General features: G+C 39.3%; 2 protein-coding genes across 3 annotated transcripts; one reads left to right on the top strand and one right to left on the bottom strand.

Moving 5' to 3' along the window:
• Positions 1–521: 521 nt before the first annotated feature.
• Positions 522–12701, top strand: LOC139953882 (activating molecule in BECN1-regulated autophagy protein 1B-like). The gene is made up of 12 exons (XM_071953474.1): positions 522–758; positions 1428–1670; positions 2239–2411; positions 2879–2965; positions 3506–6051; positions 6260–6446; positions 6776–6885; positions 7765–7875; positions 8732–8917; positions 9571–9668; positions 9972–10171; positions 10569–12701. Exons 1-12 carry the CDS (start codon positions 621–623, stop codon positions 10849–10851), a joined length of 4362 nt encoding a protein of 1453 aa, XP_071809575.1. The 5' UTR covers positions 522–620; the 3' UTR covers positions 10852–12701.
• Positions 12702–14209: 1508 nt separating this feature from the next.
• On the bottom strand, positions 14210–20299 carry LOC139953696 (thymidylate synthase-like). Of its 2 annotated transcripts, none has more exons than XM_071953212.1 (7): positions 20145–20299; positions 18885–19156; positions 17325–17504; positions 16782–16952; positions 16251–16351; positions 15842–15988; positions 14210–15449 (listed from the first exon to the last, which is right to left on the bottom strand). In XM_071953212.1, the coding sequence occupies exons 2-7, from the start codon at positions 19117–19119 to the stop codon at positions 15312–15314; spliced, it is 972 nt and encodes a 323-aa protein (XP_071809313.1). In that variant the 5' UTR covers positions 19120–19156; positions 20145–20299; the 3' UTR covers positions 14210–15311. The 2 variants fall into 2 exon arrangements, with proteins under 2 accessions (XP_071809313.1, XP_071809314.1); XM_071953213.1 differs by having other exon boundaries at positions 20141–20295.
• Positions 20300–20458: the final 159 nt, after the last annotated feature.

Raw genomic sequence — 20458 nt, 5'->3', positions numbered from 1 at the left:
AAGGAAGTTATCGTCTGCTCACGTTTTGGGTCATTTCATACAAGCGAAAATGTCAAAATTAATATGAATAATTATTTGTTTACAGAGGGTCCAAGATTTTCTGATACTAGGGGCACACATTTTAACGGCTAATGTTCTTGTTTGTTGTTTTTGTTTCGTTTTGGGTTTTTTTTTTGAGAGAGGGGCGTGGAAGAGATAGCTCCACCCACCCCCCCCCCCTCGTCGGGTGAAATAATGCTTTGAAGAAATCAAACATTCTTTTAAAAGTTAAACTGTAAAAGTAAAAACAAAGTAATACAAGAAGAGTTCGTGCATATTTCTGCATAAAGACCTGAAAAAGAGATTGCTATAACTATATTTTGCGGAAAACTTCACAGATAAAACTTTAATGCGCCGTGATCTTGACCACGTGAGGGCGCGCTCAACCATTATTTTTGTATCACAAAATTATTTCTTTGCCCCTTTTAGAGAACGCATGAGGGCGGTATACAAAATGATAATGGTCCCCAAAAAGTAGTCAAAGCAGCAGCTGCCGCCGGAAAGTCGTTCCATATCCGCTCCCAAATGTACCTGAAATATCTCTATTTTTGAGCTACTTGGGAAGAACCAAAAGAGCAAAGATGGTGCGGCAACATAGGAACGTTTACATCAGCCTCAAGAACAGGGAGATCGGATTTCGAGGTCGAATACATGCAAGAAGAAATACTCTTCCATATTTCGCGGAAGAGATCGCTGCAACGTCTTCGACAGACAACAAAGTGAGGAGGGTTGATTTTTCCATCATAACATTTTCACAAACACAGTGCAACTGCAAGAAATCACTGTTTAATCTTATATTAACTGACTTGTTTCAGTTTTGCATCCTCTTTTTAGCATAGATTGAGAAATCTGTTGTATATTTCGTTTTAATACTAAATAATAATACTAATATAGTAGAGGTTGTTTTCTGCTTTGTTTGATTTTCATTTTAGCGCTGTTTTATTTATAATTTATTCATTTGTTTACTATTATTATCAATTATTTTATGCATTTACTTGTATTTATTTGTAATTGTATTTTGTACAAACACACTCATGAATGACACTAGGGTTACATTATCGCAACTAGAATTACACTAGAATATGTTCAGTTTCTTTCAATTCAAGGTGTGGAAGGAAAACCCACATCAAATTGGGAAAACCCACACAATCTGCCAGGTAGGGGTCTCGAATCTCGTTGTTAAAAATTAAATAAAGCAGAGTATACACTGCTCATTTTCAGGTAAAAATTAAATATATGGTTGGGGAGAGAATTCTGGTGTTTCAAATAATGGGATTCAGATTAGGTATTTTTTCACCACACCTTTTTTTTGTGATTGAAGTGTGAGCTTTAATTTAATCTGGAATGTTTTGTTCACAAAAATTTTCGTTTGTTTCCTTTCCAAAAAGGCTTGCAACTTACCAGGAACACCTCGCTGTACTTTCCTAGTCTCGTTTAGTCCCGACCACAAGCTGGTAGCCTCTTCTCATGTCGACCATTGCATTAACATTTCACGGTTGTCTACCGGTGAACACATTCAGACGTTGACTGGTCACCCAAGGAGTCCGTGGTGCGTGACCTTTCACCCTTCGTCGAATGAAATCCTTGCATCGGGATGTTTGGGCGGGGAGGTGCGAGTATGGGACTTGCAGGTAAGCCAATAGTGTGGCTACGGCCGTTGCTAAGGCTAGTGCTAATGGCTTTGCTTCAACACATAACGTGACGATCAAACCTTAGCCACAGCCTCTAGTTCTGATATTACAACAAACACAATTCTTGTTACTAAATAGTAATAATAATAATATGGGTTTCTAATGAGCACTTCTTTAGACAACCAAACAAGGCGCCTACACAAAAAGAAAACATTTTACAATTTAAACTGAAGAATATAAAATACTTGTAGGCCACTAGCTAGTTAAATGAAACCCAATGTAAGTATAAGTGAACTAGTGTGTTTTAATTTTCTTTTGAAGTTGTCGATTGATGTTTTTATTATTGTACATGTCTGGTAAAGAACCAAGGATGCCTTAAAAGTGAACTGTTTTAGAAAAAAAAATCCCAATAAAAAAAACCCCCAAAATCAATATGCAAGGTTCCAGTCTGAGGTGTGGTTTTGAAACGATGGTCCACAGAGGTGAAAGACAAGGAAAGAACCAACTTTGCCCACTTGAAATACTTTTGAGTATTGATTCTCTTGGTTTATTTTTCCCGTTATCACAGGGTAGCAGTGAAGTTTGGCAGTCGGACAACCATTCCATGATAGCATCTCTGTCCTTTCATCCACGGGATCAGGTTCTGGCAATTGCAACCAATGACCAAATTCTACTCTGGGATTGGCGGCAGCCAGTCCCCTTTGCGTCAGTCATGATCTCGTCATCACAAGAGAAAGTCAGGTAAAAATAATATACAGATCTTCTAAATTTGGAATCCTTATTTCAAAATGTCCTTAAGATAGCAACATTTGATACAATTGTTCTTCACTAGCATGACAATTGAGTACATGTGAAACGCCTTAAACGTTACTGAGTGGCAGCTATGCCCGCTATGTAAGAAGCCACTATTATTAATATTATGTACACATCGAGGAAAGTTACGGAAAACTATAAATTGATAACATCATCATACTTTTGGGCAGAGTATACCTCAAGGATTTTTGAACCGTTTGATTGTTTTAATCCTTATAAGATGTAGAATGTATACAATAAAACTAACCTGTACGAATTTCATTTCAAAAAGAAGGAGGCATTTAGATTAAAACTATCGAACGGTTAAAAAAACCAAAGGTTTACAATGCCTTAACGTCTTCACTACAGATAAAAATTTGATAAACTGTATGTTTTTTTTTTTTTATTCTACGCAGACTTGTGAGGTTCAGTCCGCTCGGCCAAAACCTCCTGACTGGAATTGCGAATGCTCCTGTTGATGAGGAACCAGAGCCAGAAAACTTGTAAGTTATAAACCCTGTGTTCCAAGTAGATATTCGAATGCTGTTTCTCATTCAAGCAAATGGGACCAGTCTATTTTCCCTTTCAGCCTCGGTTTGGTGACATTGACAGTTTGCATTTTGCAATCCCATCTTGTTTTGTTAGCACAACAAGATATAAACAACTTCACTGGGGTAATCAACAAGATGTTAAATGTGCCCCTGTGCAATGTTACATTTTTTTAGAATTGTCAGAATAGTTTCTTTTTGGAGAAAAGAAAATAGTCACTTTGGAGAAAAGAAGTTCATTCTCACAATGAAACCTCATCAGTGCCAAGACAATAATTTTTTTTAAAGAAAGCACTAGAATTGATTGTTCTCTTTTGAGAAGTATGCAATTCATTCAGCTTGAATCACAAAGCCTGCATTCCAAGTTGTTAAACGAACACTGTTCCAAGTGAAGTCCCTTGTCCACGACTCTGCCGATTTTAAAACGCCTGTTTAAGAACTCGTCACCACTCTTTTTATTCCTCTAATTGACAGTTTTCGTTATTCATTTTGCAGACAACAGATCGACAGCAGAGAAAGCAGGCATCGGCTTTACGGAGTCTCCGACAATACAACACCATACCCAAGAACAATGCGCCTAGACCCTTGTCTCACTAGAGCTTCTTCCTCGGGCCTCCCTCTGTCCCAAGGTTCTTCTCTTCCCCGGGAGCCAGAGAGACCAATGTCTCCGATTCAGAGTGAGACTCTCGAAGAGGCGAGGGAATATGCTGCGGCTGTAACCCTGACCGCTCTCGGATTAAGAAGAGTCAACCGTGAGAGCAGCCTCTCAAACAGTTTCTCGTGGTTCCACAGAGGAACTCGGAATGATCGAGTCCCACCAAGTCCGCAAGGAATGTATTACGGTGAGGACGAACCATATTTAATGCATCAGGCAGATGGTATAGCTCGCCAAGCGACTAGTAGCAGAAGTGGGATCGGCTCTCAAATAAGAGACCAGGGTGTTGGAAGTGAGGAAGCGCGAATGCACCGCGACAATGCAGGACGAGTGAGTGGAGAATGGTCTGACTTGGAAACCTCCGCCGAAAACGGTCAGAGCCATGAGAGTCGCACTCGTACTTCACAGGAAGAGTCAGGGAACTTTACATCCATGTACGTAAATATGGATGTCACAAGTGGAGATGAGATTAGAGTGGCGAGAACGTCATCGAATGTTACTCAGGAGCACTCTGATGAGGCGAGGCAACCTCTGCTGCCACATGTAGGTAGACTACAACAACTACCCCCAGGCTCAAATCAAGAAAGCCCGGAACTAGAAGCTTCACTGTCAGTGAGCTTGGACAATGATCAGGGAATCTCTGCTCTTACGTCTGATTCAAGACCTCTTGATTTAGCCTCAGGGAGCAGGCATTCAACTGCACCCTCCACAAGCTCACAACATGTCCTGGATAGTGAGAGCCAAAACGGCTCAACAAAGGATTGCCACTCACCGGAAGCAAAGCGTCACTGTCCGAACATGACTGAGCAAGACCAACCTGCAGGTCCTAGCAATCTAATACACCCTACCATTCAATCGTCAGGTCCCGCAGGGTCATCGTCAAGTACAGGCAATAGATTGATCAGGACAAGCCGCCAGAGGTTATCCTTTTCAGACGCAGAAGTGTCAAGTGGTCTCCAAGAAGTAGGTCCGTCGTCAAGTTGTCATCGAATAACGTCAAGCGATGAGCGTACACTGAACAATGTAAACCAAAGATCAACTCGCCTCTCGTCGGAGGCTGTGGCGGTAGCGCAGGCCAGTCGCCCTTCTCGATCTGATTCAGAACCAACAAGAAGTGGAGGATCTGCCAACCAGAGAGGTCTGGTCACAACATCTACAGACTCGGAGTCGGACATGCAACCGGCTCTCCTCTCAGAAACTCTGTCATGTCCCCAGGCCGCTGTCGTCCAGCAGAGCGGCGTTGTAATGCGTGAGCAGCCCCGTGCTTACACAGCCCATCTTGGAACGATTCCCCTCACGGCGCCTCCAGACAGCACGTCAGATACTGATGCCTCGCCTCAATCAAGAGCGTCGTCCTCACTGAATAGTGCTTCTAGTAGAACCATATCCTCTATGTTGAGTACCACACACTCTGTAAATAGTACCCCACACTCGGTGAATAGCACCTCACACTCGGTTAATAGTACCTCGATGACTAGTACCTTAAACTTAGTGAACAGTACCTCCGACTCAGTCAGTAGGAGCTCCCACCTTGCCGCTAGCACAGCTCAACCTGCGAGTTGCGCCTCCCACCCAATAAGTAGCACCTCGCATTCGAGTGGACTAAATCTGCCGTCCCCTAGCTCTTCATCCTTGCGGACATTGTCGCATCCCGTCACTAGTATCAGCACCTCGTACAATATCCCGCCTTACGACGCATCTACAAACCAAAACAGGAATCCAGTTAGTTCCGAGTTGAACCCTTTAGATCTATCTGTAGCTCGAGGTAGCTCTGAGGGGTGTAATGTACCACGCTCAAACGCGGACTCCAACTCGCCAAGAAATCTACCCCGGCAAGAGAACAATGTAGAAGCACCTCGTGAGGTCAATGCACATGTACCTCCTGTGAATGTTGAGCAGCTTCAAAGCTCTGAAACATCTGAAATAGCTAACCACCAAGAGGAGGAGGCCTCCGATCCCCAGGATGACTACCGACCTAGAAATCTCGCCAGACGGGACGCTAGATTTTCCGCCAATATGGCTGAAGGAGATTCCCAAAACCCATTCAGGTTACGGTTCCAAGCGAGTCAGGGAATGGACCTATCAATGCACAATGCGAGACCGGTTACCAGACCACGTTACGCACCTCGCGCGCCAACCTCCCAGGATATTGGTTCAAGAGGTCCGGCGTACATGCAAGAAGGAAGAGAGGAAACCCTTGCCGAACCAATCTCAGACTCTCTCTCTACTGTAAATCCGATGAATCCGGTTACCCAGTTTGATGGGTATTCCCGGTATCGTCGCTACAACTTGTGGCGGAGTCACCATGGGTCGAATCGGCAGCGCTTGCCCCAGGGGGATGTCGAACTCGGACCACCTGAATCACAAAGCGTCACCCAGCCCACAGGTTGGTATAGACTATTATTTACAGATTGGAAAATCCATTATGATGGGAAAGGGGTTGTTATGTTGATCCAAATCTTTCACCAACAGAAATAACAATTACTCTTCTGCACTCGATCTAATAAAAATAACTGTCAGACAGAAGCTCCGGCCAAAATGTGAAAACAGTACTCCAACTTTCTTCTTAATTGCTATTGTATTTATTTTCATAGGACCTTCCGGGGTAGCGTACGGAGCGCGACGTGTCGCCCCTCTCCATACTCGGAGACATCTTCACGTCGCTCTCTTGAACGCCCCGTCCCGTCAGCTAAACGAAACGGAGAGGATGGACATGCCAGCCAGAGTTCCAAGGAGAATTCTGAGGCAGTCTCGACAAGGACCACTACGCTCTCAACTTGGGTAAGATCCAGCAATGATATTCAATCAAAACGTCCTTGATTTTGACCTTTTGAATGACGACAACTCATTGGAATGTTAAGACATAATAGTCGGCATTGGTGCCCTTGAAATGCTCTGACAGTAGAAATTTACAATTTCCGCATATAGGGTGTCCTTTATCAATTAGAAATTGCCTTGGTGTCCTTTCTAAATAGAAGAACAGTACAAATACTCGGAAGCCAAAAGTCCAATGCTACTGGCTACATTCAAATAAAAATAAAATCAATTGAAATATATGTGAAGCAGCTATTATAATTAAAGAAATATCATATTTTTTATCTGGCCTTTAGGAGAAACCAGTTCTCAGTACATCATCACCAACCAAGAAACAGTATTTTCGATGAGACATACCATCCACCCCCTCCTGTAGTCCATGCAGCTATCAACAGAACCATCGCCAGTAAGTCTCACACCCTTTATACCAGTAATACTAATGCATAGCATACTGTAATTGGTACCAGTCTATTTCTACCTCTAAACCTCACTCTGGTTGTGATGACGAGTGAAAGAAATGTTCCTGCGAAAAGTTTTACTCTCTACTTATTTCAGATTTTGAATGGTTGAAACTTTTTTTGAGGTGTATCATATTTGTTCCTATAACATGTTTAAGTGTATGTCTGGTACTTTTCCCACATACATTTCCAACTCATTAGAAACCAGGGCTACAAAGAGCAACTTACGTTCACAGGACAACTTGTATATTCCTCGAACCACAAGAAAATCAGGAGACAGAGCATTTTCAGTTGCAGGCCCTAGGATGTGGAATTCCCTTCCAAACTCAACCAAAAGTTCTAGCTCTGTTACCTTGTTCAAAAGGTCTCTGAAAACATTCATTTTCAATCAGTAAATCTCGCATGCTTGGCCTGCGGTTTTAGTCAAAGAGAGACCGGCTTTGCGCGGGACTTTCTTGGCTAAATGCTGCTAGCTTTGCCTAGTCGTGGTTTTCCTCTTGGTTTTTGATTGCATTCCCTTTTTTGTTTTTTCCTGTCATTCTCTGAGCGCTTTGTAACCTTAGGAAAAGGCGCTATATAAATGGTATTATTATTATTATTATTATTATTATTAACGATCACCAACATTACTGTTATTTTATTTCTCTCGAACAACACAACAAAAAGACTGCTAAATGCAACAAATTCAGTCAAAGAATGACATCTGAGGTTTACTGTCAAATGCATCAGATTACGACAGCTATAATACCATTTGGTGCATATTGTTGCGTTAAGCATCGTTAGGGAAGGGGATGTAAGACTTAACATCAATAACGGTTTCCTTTCAGGTGCTTTTGCCGGTCGAGGGGAGACAGCTGTGGCCAATAACATTGGTAGTACCACCTTCAGGCTACAGTGGTGGGACTTCTCAGAGTTTGAACTCCCAGATATCAATGACGGTAAATCTTTTTGTATTATCCCCCAAAAGAATGATCACCAGACGTATACCTCCCTTTTAAGGCACTGGACACCTTTGTTAAAGGAACACGTTGCCTTGGATCGGTCGAGTTGGTCTTTGAAAAGCGTTTGTAACCGTTTTTTTATAAAATGCATATGGGTAGAAAGATGTTATAAAAGTAGAATACAATGATCCACACAAACATGCCTCAAAATTGCGTGGTTTTCCTTTTACCTCGTCGACTAACACATCGGCCATTTATGGGGGTCAAAATTTTGACTCCCATAAATGGCCGACCGTGTTAGTTCGCACAGTAGAAGGAAAACCACGCAATTTCGAGGCAAACTTGTGTGGATCATTGTATTCTACTTTTAAAACATCTGTCCAACCATATGCATTATATACAAAACGGTTACAAACGCTTTTGTTTTGACCAACTCGTCCGATCCAAGGCAACGTGTTCCTTTAATTGTCAAAGACCAGTATTCTCACTTGGTATATCCCAACATATGCATACAATAACAAATCTGTCAGTCGTCAACGAAGTTGCAAGAGAATAATGAAAGAAAAAACACCCTGTGTTGAACAAATGTGTGTGCTTTCAGATGCATTTATAAAAGGCTTCAGCCCAGAAGTCTTTTAATATTTTGGGTGAGATAATTGCCTCTTTTTCAAAAACTGCGCTACTTTAGTGGGAGCCGTTATTCACAATGTTTTATACGATCAACAGCTCTGCATTGCTATTTACCAAGTAAGTTTTTATGCCAACAATTATTTTGAGTAATTACCAATAGTGTTCAGTTCCCTTTAAGGTATTGAAGTGGGTTTTACCGGTGAAACTTTTTGTTTTTCTTCAGCCGATCATAACGTTATCGTACCCCACTGCAAGCTTTACAACGACGCAAGCTGCGATATCTCCCAAGACAGCCGTTACCTAGCAACCTTCGTCCCGAGTCCTCTCGGTTTTCCTGACGACGGAGTTCTTGCCATATACTCCCTCATGCCTCATAACTTTGGTGACGTGCTCCACACAAAAAGCTTTGGTGAGTATTATTTTCCTTCTGAGTTGTTTTCTGCAGTCAGTGCTAATGACAATGCAAAAAGCTCATGACCGAAGTTTGATTTTTATGGGGATGCAGAAAAGTCTTTTAAAAAGTAAAACACCTGGGGTGGATTTCACAAAGAGTTAAGACTAGTCTTATCTTAAGTTAGGACGAGTTACTCATCTTAAGTGAGGACTATCCTTAAGTTTTTAAAAACTCCTAAAGGGGGTCAGGAGAAAATAACAGGAAAACCCACCCTTGTTTTCGCACGTTTTGCTGTGTCATGAAATGTGTTTAAAATAAATCTGTAATTCTCGATATCGAGAATTGATAATTGTTTTAATGTTTTCTCAAAAAGTAAAGCATTTCAAGAGAAGTCTTTCATCATTACCTTCTGTAAGCCCTGTAAGTTATTTGTAAATCTGTGAACTTTTATTTATTTTTTCTGTTCCGAAAGTGTCCAATGACTTTAAGCAGCTCTATGAAATTGGGCCCGGGAGCATGCAGTGTTCAAAGGATTAGCTTAAAGGGATGCAACTTTGTATAGAACTTTTTTAAAAAGATAAGAAAACTTTAGCCTTGAATGTTTGTTGTTAATTTGTGATTTTTGTTTTCCTTAAGCCTTCATTTTTTTAATTTTTGTTTTCATTTAGGTCCCAATGCCATCACAGTATCTATATCTCCTTTGAGTGGTTTTGTGATGGTCGGTCTGGCATCCCGTAAACTACACCTACATATGTCTTCTAAACAGGTACTGTACACCAGTCTAAAAGTGTTTTCGGATTTTGTTTTTGCATTCATGAATTGGAGCTCTGGAAGAAAAAGGAAGAAAAAAGCAAGAACTATTGCTTATATTGCCATAAAAAAACCCAGTTAGAATCCAGTCGTAACAAAGTCTGCTAAGCAAGTTTTTCTGTGCTTAGCAAACATATTTTGGAATTTTGTTCTGGTAATCAGAAACACCAGAGCTTGAGTCCAGTGTTCTTATCGCAAGGAAACGAATGAAGAAACATTACTGTAAAAATTGAGCTTTTTGTCTTGTTTGAAATTCCAGCTTATTGGTATGATCTATAAACTCCACAAGGAAGGAGCGGGAGAGGAGTCCTTACTTCATGTCTGCGACGTCGATCATACATGCAGCGAGACCGAACGACGTCATCACGTCAGTGTAAATACAGTGAAATGGATCCCTCAGCCGGGTAGAGGACTGGTGTACGGTACCAACCGCGGAGACCTGCGGATATGCTCCCCATCGTAAGTCCACAAAGGGGGTGGAGCTAGAAGAGGGGGGTTTCTAGAGTTTATAAAGAAGGCGGGTTGGAAGAGGCTGATGAGGGTTTGAGACTTTGGGGTCTTATAAATAAATTGAAATAAGAAAGGGGCGGAGTCATTGTGGTAAAACAGGGGGATCCTTTGGATGTGTGCATTAGGATTATATCATAAAGGGGCGGAGTTTAAAAGACCCTTGCAGGGACAAATTTATACCCCTAAAGAGAATCAATTATAGTAAGGTGTCTGGCTCAAGGACACAAGTGCCACGATTAGAACTCAAACCCACACTCTGATGACTTAACCACACAATCATGAATTTGTTGCTCTTAACCCCTCGGCCATTTCATCCATACATGTATATTTTTTGCCGCTTTTACAGGAGTTTCACATCACCAGATGATTTCTCCGCCGACCAAAGCTACCAGCTTGACTCCCTATCCCATGATGACTACCCAAGGCATGATCTGGTCCATCGACGACGCAGCTACATGTACATGTATCAAGAGCTCGGACTTAGAGGTCTCGGCCTTCACCCACCGACCTCCTCCTCCTCCTCATCACCATCATCAGCCGCCCCAGAGAGACGGGCCAGAGGAACGCAGACACCACAGAGGGCGCTGTTCAGCACCGCTACGCAGACGGACGATCAAGGATCACCATGAAGGGAAGGGTAAAAAAAAAAATGTCAAACACAAAAGTATACTTAAAGGCACTGGACACCTTTGGTCGATAGTGTACGCCACTAACTGAGTCACAGCATCCTCATGTGTTACAAGAACTAAATCCAAACACAAGGAGAAATGAACGGAATTGCCTTGATGGCCAGTCTAATCCTAGACTTGATTCAGTCGATTGAGTGTCTGCCGCTAACTGAGTCGCGACATCCTCATGTGATACTAGAACTAAATCCACACACAAGGAGAAATAAACAGTAAATGGCTTGATGGCCAGTCTAATCGTAGACTTGATTCAGTTGATAGAGTGTCTGCCGCTAACTGAGTCACAACATCCTCATGCGACACAAGAACTAAATCCACACACAAGGAGAAATAAACAGTAAATGACCTGATGGCCACTCTAATCCTAGATTTGGTTCAGTCCATAGAGTGTCTGCTGCTAACTGAGTCACAGCATACTCATGTGATACAAGAACTAAACCCACACACAAGGAGAAATGAACAGTAAATGGCTTGATTGCCAGTCTAATCCTAGACTTGATTGAGTCTAAAGAGTGTCTGCTACAGCTGTGTCACAACATACATGTACCCATGCGATGCAAGAACCAAATCCATTTACACAAGGAGTAATGAACAGTAAACGACTTGATGGCCAGTCTAATGTTTTGAATCTTAAAAGTTATTCTTTCTCATTTAAATTCTGGTCTTGTTAAAGCAAATGCTAAGCATAATTGGTAACCAGCATAAATTACCATGTTATGTAAACAGCTGGCGACTGGTGCCCTGATTTTTTCTTGATGACGAGAAGTATTTATGTGTAAAGAAAGCTGCTGAGGAGAAGACGTTTACAGAGGCCCGGCAAAAAGTAAATTTTATCACATTTTAGTTAGTAACCTTGTTACTGTGTTCATTAATGCAAATCTAAGAATTCATGGATAGATTGTATTTAGCTGTCAAAATATGTGTATGCCCTGCCGGCAAAGCAAGCCGAAGGGGCATATTATAGTCTGCCTTGTTTTGATCATTTTTTTAAGGACAAATTTTGTTGTGGGTGGGTGTTTTTTTGGCGGTGGATTTTACACTTACATGTGTTTTTTTTTTCCTGTGCTGACAGTACCCACTATGATATTAAGTTAGAAAGATAACAAAGATGTATAGTTAAAGAAGTATCAATGTTTACCAAAAAAAAGAGAATTTTGCATCAGTGAAGTTTCCTGAGCGTGATGCTTACTTAAAGTAAAACTAAACTTAAAGAAACAAAGCAATATTTGTTAAATATTAACGCAAACCATATTTTAATTTTTTCTAGTAAAAGAAACCGATGAAATAAGTTTTTGGTGTGTATTGTATGTAAAATTGGTGCTTTTAGGCTTATGTTTTTTCTCTTTCAATTGTGACAAAATGTAGCAGAAATATTACTGTTTTAATTTTTATCTCTGCATGAACTTTTTTTTTTTCTTTCTTAGGCAGCTGATGAAATTTTATTTGTATTTTATTTGTGCAGTAGAATAAAATGTATTAAAATGTCAGTATTTGTGTTCTTGCAATGTATTGTATGAGGTAATTTTCTGTGTGCTACAGTGTATGTAGGCATTTTTCTGATATCTTAACGCATCATTTAAACTGTTGAATGGTCAGACAGTAGGAGGGTTGACCGTGTACTCTGTAAATGCATTTTCTGTTTTCTTAATGCACAGTTCATCTATCAGTATTGAATGGTCAGACAGTAGGTGGGTTGACTGTGTACTTTGTAGATGTACTTTCTGACTTTTTAATGCGTACATCCATCACTATTTAAAGGAATACGTTGCCTTGGATCGGACGAGTTGGCAAAACAAAAGCGTTTGTAACCGTTTTTTATAAAATGCATATGGTTGGAAAGATGTTTTAAAAGTAGAATACAATGATCCACACAAGTTTGCCTCGAAATTGCGTGGTTTTCCTTCTACTGTGCGAACTAACATGGTCGGCCATTTATGGGAGTCAAAATTTTGACCCCCATAAATGGCCGACGTGTTAGTCGACGAGGTAAAAGGAAAACCACGCAATTTCGAGGCATGTTTGTGTGGATCATTGTATTCTACTTTTACAACATCTTTCTACCCATGTGTATTTTATAAAAAACGGTTACAAACGCTTTTCAAAGACCAACTCGACCGATCCAAGGCAACGTGTTCCTTTAATGGTCAGACAGTAGGAGGGTTGACTGTGTACTATGTACATGCATTCGTCATCTGGAAAACTTTGTTTCTCATGTAAAAAAATACACAAATATTTATAAATACATAAAAATGCATGAAGAAGCATGCAATTAATGTTACGAGTAACTATGTAAATAGAGGGGTACATAAGTAAGTTTTTAGAGGGATAAATAAGTTGAGATTTTAAGTTCCTTTTCGAATTTAGAAATGGAGATGAGAGTTTTGTTGGAGGTTGTAGGTGTGGTGTTCAAGGCAAAGGGTTTATAATATTGTCAATTTAGTGTCAGTAACAAATGGACAAGTTTATAAGGATCAGAAACTTCTGACTTTTGTCTTTTTTCAGACTTTTTTTGTGGCTACCTGGTGAAAAAAGACGTTTTTTTCTTTTTGGTATACAGAAAGGTATCAAAACTTTTGAATGAAGTAATTGCTAAGAATTGCAGTTTGACAAAATGTGAAAAGGTTTGCTGATATAGGTCAGTGCAAAGCAAATGAGGCAGTCCGTGCATCACCACAAACACAAAACAGGTTGAACACAATGTGTACCATTTCTTTCTCCCTTTAAAGACCGTTTTGTTTACTGCCTAGAATTTCCTGAAATAAGGGGGAAATAAGAAGTCATAAATAGTTGTAGTTTTACGTATTAGAAATTGTTTGGTTATTAGCATAAAGGATCTACAGTCTCTTCACAGCCCAGTTCCACAAAGTTGTTATAAGAAGAAAATACTGCTTTAAAATTTGCTCAACAAAAATCTCTGGGGGATAGCCACAACAATGTAAACTTAAAGTAATCTGGCCGGTAAGCTGTTTAGTTTTTGTGGTCTTTCATTCCGGAGTTACAGGTTTATTTTCTTCACAAATAAAATTCTTAAAATTTCTCGCAAAAATAAGGCTGGTTCAACTTAGCAATGATGAAAGTTTTAGTCCCTAGAAATATTTCTGAACACATTAAGATGTTCAGAATTAATTTTTTTAGACTCTACTTCAACAAAAACTAGGTTAAAATCGAAACTTTATGGTAAAGTTGGTTTATTTGAATTCTATCTCAATATCACAGTATAAAAAAGTCAGCAATGTATATGTACAATAAATATGAACAGTATGCAAAAAGAATCTATGTGAAAACAAGTGCTTTTTTCCCCCAATTATTACCCCTCCAACTAGTTGACCATTTAATACCATCCACTGTGGTTTTGAATGATACTATGTCTTGATATATGATATCATGTGGTGAATGCGGTAGTTTGGGTTTTGTGGAGTTTTACCACCATTTTAATCGGTGCAAGTTTTTAAACTGGAATAGCAACCCTGTTTGCTTTTAAAGACACTGGACACTTTTTGCAATTGTCACAGACTAGTCTTCACAATTAGTGTATTCCAACATATGCATAAAATAACAAACAAACCTGTGAAAATTTGGGCTCATTTGGTCTTCGAAGTTGCGAGAAAATGATGAAAGAAAAAACACCCTTGTTGGACGAGTTTGTGTGCTTTCAGATAGGAATAAAAGACTTCTAGCTAGAAGTCTTTTATTATTTTAGTGAGAAATTACCTCTTTCTCAAAAACTACCATACTTCAGAGGGAGTCGTTTCCAACAATGTTTTATACTATCAACAGCTCTTCAATGCTCGTTACCAAGTCAGTTTTTAAGCTAATATTTGTTTTGAGTAATTACCAAACGTGTACTTTCCTTTTAAGGCACAAAATTTCAATTTCAAATGAAATCACTGGAAGACATAATGTTTCTAGGAAGAATTTGAACCATTTTACCCACAAACTATGATACATTTTGATATAGAATTTCATTCACAGAAAGAAATTTCACAAAGGACTTTGTTCATCCAAGAATACATCATTATTAGCAGATTATACTCTTGGCATGGCCGAGTGGTAGGAGCACCAGACTATGTTGCACCAGAGAACCTGGTAAACCATTTCATAGTGCTTTTAAATGAACCGATCCCATACTTCAAAACAGAACTATACCATGTAGGAAGAAACACCGAGTTTTATACGCACCTTAATTTAGCGGTGTGATCAAGCGCTTTTTAAGAACCTAGTATTATTATTAACAGGTAAATAATAATTTAGTACACTACATCCATCATTCCCGTATAAAGTATCCTAATGTTGTTTTCTTAACATTTTAAAGTTTTTATGTACATGGGAACCAAAGGTTCCTCGGAAAAAGGTTTGAATCGCGCAGGACTTGCCTGGTCTATACTTTTTTTGACCAGGGTTTACTAAACAGCCATTTCCATGGCGATCTTAGGGTGTGGTTTATAATCGCAGATTTCAAAGTTGTCCATGGTGAAGTCGTCAATGTTTGTAACTTTTCCTTTGATCTTGAGTGTTGGGAACGGGCGGGGAGTTCGCTTGAGCTGAAAGGAGAAGAGACGGAAAATCAAACTGAAAGTAAAAAGTTGTGCAAAATGGAAGCAAAATTTTGTATTAAAATACATACTTCAGCCTGATAAATCTATGTTATTTTCTGGGGTTTCCTAAAAAGACACATGTATATCACAACTATCTCTTTGCATTTATTTTTTTTTTTCTTACATAGAGCTCTAACTAAAACACATAAGGAAATCAACTGAGCACACTTTTTTGGTTTATAAATAAAAAAGTTGTGCAAAAAGGAGACAAATACCATACGCTTCTGTGAATTTCCTAAATTTAATACAAATCCCTGTTTTTCAGAATTTCCTATTCAACATACAGAAATCAGCACTACAAATCCATGTATTCCCATGAATAATAAAGTCAAGCATACCTGTTCTTCTAGCGCATCCAGATGATTAACGTAGACGTGAGCATCCCCAATGGTATGGACGAACTCTCCTGGAGTCAAGTCAGTTACATGAGCAATCATGTAAGTCAGCAGAGAGTAGCTTGCAATATTGAATGGTACTCCCAGACCCTAGTGGGGAAAACATAAAGAAAACAGTTAAGATCAAAAACACCAAATCCAACAACTTCCAGGTTTTCCGGGATACATGTGCAGTTTAACATTGTAATTCCTTGAACTTCCAGGTTTTCCCAGAGAAACCCTTAAAGCTCTTAACATAATCAAAAACAGGAATTCCAACAACTTCTGGGTTTTCCAGAATAAAATGTGCAGTTTAACATTGTAATTCCTTGAACTTCCCGAGTTTTCCCAAGGAAACCCTAAAATTTCTTACCATGTCACCGGATCGCTGGTAGAGTTGGCAGGAAAGTTCTCCATTGCATACATAGAACTGAACAAAGGCGTGACAAGGAGGCAGCGCCATCTTGTCAAGATCTGGGAAGAAAAATAAGTGCAATCATTTTCAGATGATTTATTTGTGTTTAAGGTGCTTCGATCTAGCTACATGTGCGCTATAAGAACCAAATATATTAGGCCTATTACTATTAATAGTTTTTCCTACATCAAGATAAGTTACTGTACATTGTTATTATTTAGTCAGTCAATTCAATGATACAAAATAATACCAAAATACTACCAGATAAGCTAGGAGAAACAAAAGCAAAGTAATAACTGTGGTCCACATCTGGTTGTAATACAAGTAGTACAATACAATAATTTCAATGCAATTCAATTCAATACAATTCAATAAGAACAAATATATATCACAGTTTATGTCGAACAAAAGATAGGAAAATTAAATATAGAAAAAACAACATCTCAAAGGTTAACAATTTAAATTTTGTAATTCATTTTGTCTACTTACCACATGGGTTCCAAGCACTCATGATAATCCTTCTGTCGTTGGGATTAGTCTTAATCTGGTTGATTACGTAAGCCAGTTGATCCACGCCCTGTCCTGTGTAGTCAGCGTGCATGTTGGTGTACTTTGCCCCAAAGTGACGCCACTGGAAACCGTAGACTGGTCCCAGATCTCCTGATGAGGTTGACAAATAAACATCATTCAAGGAAAATTTTTTACATTCGAACCCTGGTGCCCTTTAATATGCTCCAATATAAATTTCAAATTTCCTCACAGAGATGCCTTCTACCAGGGAGAAAATGCCTAGGTGCCCTTGCCTTTTCAATAATAATGAAATCAGGTCTGTTAACAACTTGCCCAACTTGGCTGTTTGAAACAATGAAAAATTGTTCCTCTGTTCAATATACATCAATGAAATTTTCAGAACGCAAATAAGTTTACAAACCAGTTTTGAGTTTACAACTGAGAATTACCAATAGTGTCCAGTGTCTTTAAGTAGAGACTTATAAATTGATTCACAAAAAAAAATTTGGTCTTATGTTTTACCTTCTTCATAGTCCTGGAGACCTCGTTGATCCAGAAAAGCTCTGGAGCCGTTAGCGTCCCAGATATGAACATTCTTATCAGCCAGATCTTTCCCGCTGGTGCACCCCCTGACAAACCAAAGAAGCTCCTCAGCAAGACCTCGCCAGAACACTCTCTTTGTTGTCAGCAGAGGAAATTGCCCTGTAGAGGGATTAACATAATTTACATAATATTACATAGTATTAGTACACAGCTTATAAATATTCATTGGCACTGTTTAAGCCGGAACACTCTCTTTGTTGTCAGCAGAGGAAATTGCCCTGTAGAGGTTAACAACAAATGTAGATATAATTTACATAACCTTGTAAATATTCATTAGTACTGTAAGCCAGAATATTTAGGTGTTCGGGCCAACAGCCCGGAACACCTCTTATTTTTGTTCGTTTTTTTTATTTTATTGATACTTCTTCTTCTTCTTCTTCTCTACGTCCCTTGTCCCCTAACAGAAACATCTTTCCAAACATCGTATGAACTTGAAACTTCACACATAGTTAGATATTCATTAGGAGAAGAAACCGTGTGAGTTACGTCATGATGACGTCATCAATTCTTGAGTTATGAATATTCAAAGTTTATTAATTCAAAAAAACATAACTTTTGATCTACATGAGGGATTCTTACAATCGAAACATCATCGGAATCGTAATTGAAAACTCCGTAAACGCCCCACAGACATGACCCCATTTCAATGTTATCTTCCGGCTCAAAAAAGAGGTTGAAAATTTCAAAATTCACGTCTAAAGAACAACGTAAATCCCCATTGGTATGTGCATAAACATTGCACGTAGGCATACACACAACGTGTAGTGTATTAGCGGTGCAGCAGAGTCACGCTCCAGTGATCATCCATAGAGCGCGAAAAAGCTTCATGAAGAATAGTCTTCGTTCAAGGCGGTTAAAACATACATGCCCCTTACAGTCTTTTCTACAGTCGTCAATATTTCCTAAGTTCATATTTCCTAAACTACATAAGCTATTTTGACAATCTATACATCATATGAAAGGGCTTTACGTACTTTACAGAAATGGATGTTGGTGAACTTTCGTTGACCTTTTGACCTGTTTAAACCGGAAGTGACTGTGAAATGGTTTGAAAGGGCGTTGTTTATTGCCTTTAAGGTTGAAATAAACATCCTTTGATGCTTTACCATCACAGCATACAAGTCTGGCAAAGGTCTGGTTTAAAACAAATATTACCGATGACGTCACCAAACATACACTTTCACTAGAGTAATCATGTTGTTTTGACAGTTTTGAATCATTTTGAATCATTTATTACAAATCTTGAGAACAAAGCAAGGTGTAATATTTGTTTTTTAATCCAGGCTTTTACTCCTGGAAACCGAACACCTTGAGTTTGTTCACAAACTCTCAATCTCTAGTTGCTTTATTGTCAGCAGAGTAAACAACTGCTATACCACCTATTGTCCCAAAGTCTTCCACTGGTCCCACTGGCTAGTTCATTGCTTCGCAACTAAAGGGAGGGGAAACCGGGGGAGGAAAATGAGACTGATGATCTACCTCTGAGATTATATCGGCTCTGGACTCCAAAGATGGATCTCGTTCCCGTCCCGGTGCGATCCCCCTTGAACTGTCCTTCCTCCATGATGCGACGACAGAGTTGTAAGTACTGTTCCTCATCATGGGGAGGTTCCTTGTGGACTTTCTTGACGCTAGGTGGACTTTCGCAAGTTCTTTTGTTGTTTGTTTCTGCGATGTTCTCTTTGCCGGTTTCCATAAGGATTGTATCAGCCATTTTTTAGTTTTGTCAGGAAACTGAAGATTAAACTGAACTGAAAGGGTGGGAAAAGATTTGATAGTCAGCAGGTAAGACTTAATTGCATTAAAATAGGAACGTTTGTCATTTATAATTTATATAAATCATATTTATAATATAAATTGAAGAATCACAAGATTTAGTTGCAATAACGTAACCCACCTCCCGACGGCCGCCAGTGCCGCTAGAACCGATCTCGTAACCCTCCGTCCTGGCAGCTGTCGGGAGGAGGGTTACGTTATCGCAACTACACAAGATTGAGCCTGGGTCATGCATACAAACAAGTAGCCAAATTAAAAATTAAAGTTAAACAGTGAAAGGGAAGACAAGTTGATTGTCATATCTCGGAAAAGGAAAAAATTCCGTATGGCACCACCACTTTTTCATTTGATGATATGAAATAATAACTTTTTAAGTAGACTATCTAATTTACCCAACATGATGATGCTCAATGAATGGGAATGAGATACAGATAGGCCTATCCCTTTTTGCAAAAAACTTGTGGCCCCATAATAGGCAATTACTACTACCAAAAATACAAAAAGTAATTCGTAATCTCAAAACTTCTGCATCAAATTTTTAAAACCTGCATGCATGCCCAATATTAATGATTATCAAGAATAGATCAAAGGAAAGTTTGCTATCATATGTTAATATATATATAGGCCTGACTAACATTCAATAACAATGAAACATAAACAATCATCTTGACATGAAATTAGCTAAGCTGTCATTGATTGCTGAGCTAGCCTAACAAGTGAGCAGGTGAGTAGAGTCCAGTTAGGCCTATCACATAATCAGTCATCACTCACTGAATTGATTGAACTGATCCCATTCCCAATCCCAGTACACACTAAACACACAAAACAAGCGCCTACATAACATCACATACACACAGGACATGCCAGACGCCCAAGCCCGCGAGGAGGAGGAGACGAAGTTTGCAATATTCATTATATGATTATTCTAATGGAAAACAATGAAAATCATATTCACTTACTTACTTTTTATTCACTTGAAGGCGGCAGATGCTAGCAGTCGACGCACTCGGACCAAATAATGGTTTGTTTTGATCCAAGTGGCGCGAATCCTTCCCGCGATCTGGATCCATTTTTCCCGCTGACGCCATTGATTGGCCAGGTCCACAAACGGAAGTGCAACCTTTGACACAAAGGCTCAGTCACTACTGCAAAATATACTTTTATTTAATTGTTCTAAATAAAAATGTTTCTTTCTTTAAGCATTTATTGAAATATATAAATAATATGTTTATGATTATGTGTATACTATTTAAATAATTAAAAACAAATATGTCATT

This window comes from Asterias amurensis, chromosome 22, assembly GCF_032118995.1.
Source record: "Asterias amurensis chromosome 22, ASM3211899v1".
Classification (NCBI taxonomy): domain Eukaryota; kingdom Metazoa; phylum Echinodermata; class Asteroidea; order Forcipulatida; family Asteriidae; genus Asterias; species Asterias amurensis.
This window is presented reverse-complemented; position numbering and strand designations above follow the sequence as displayed.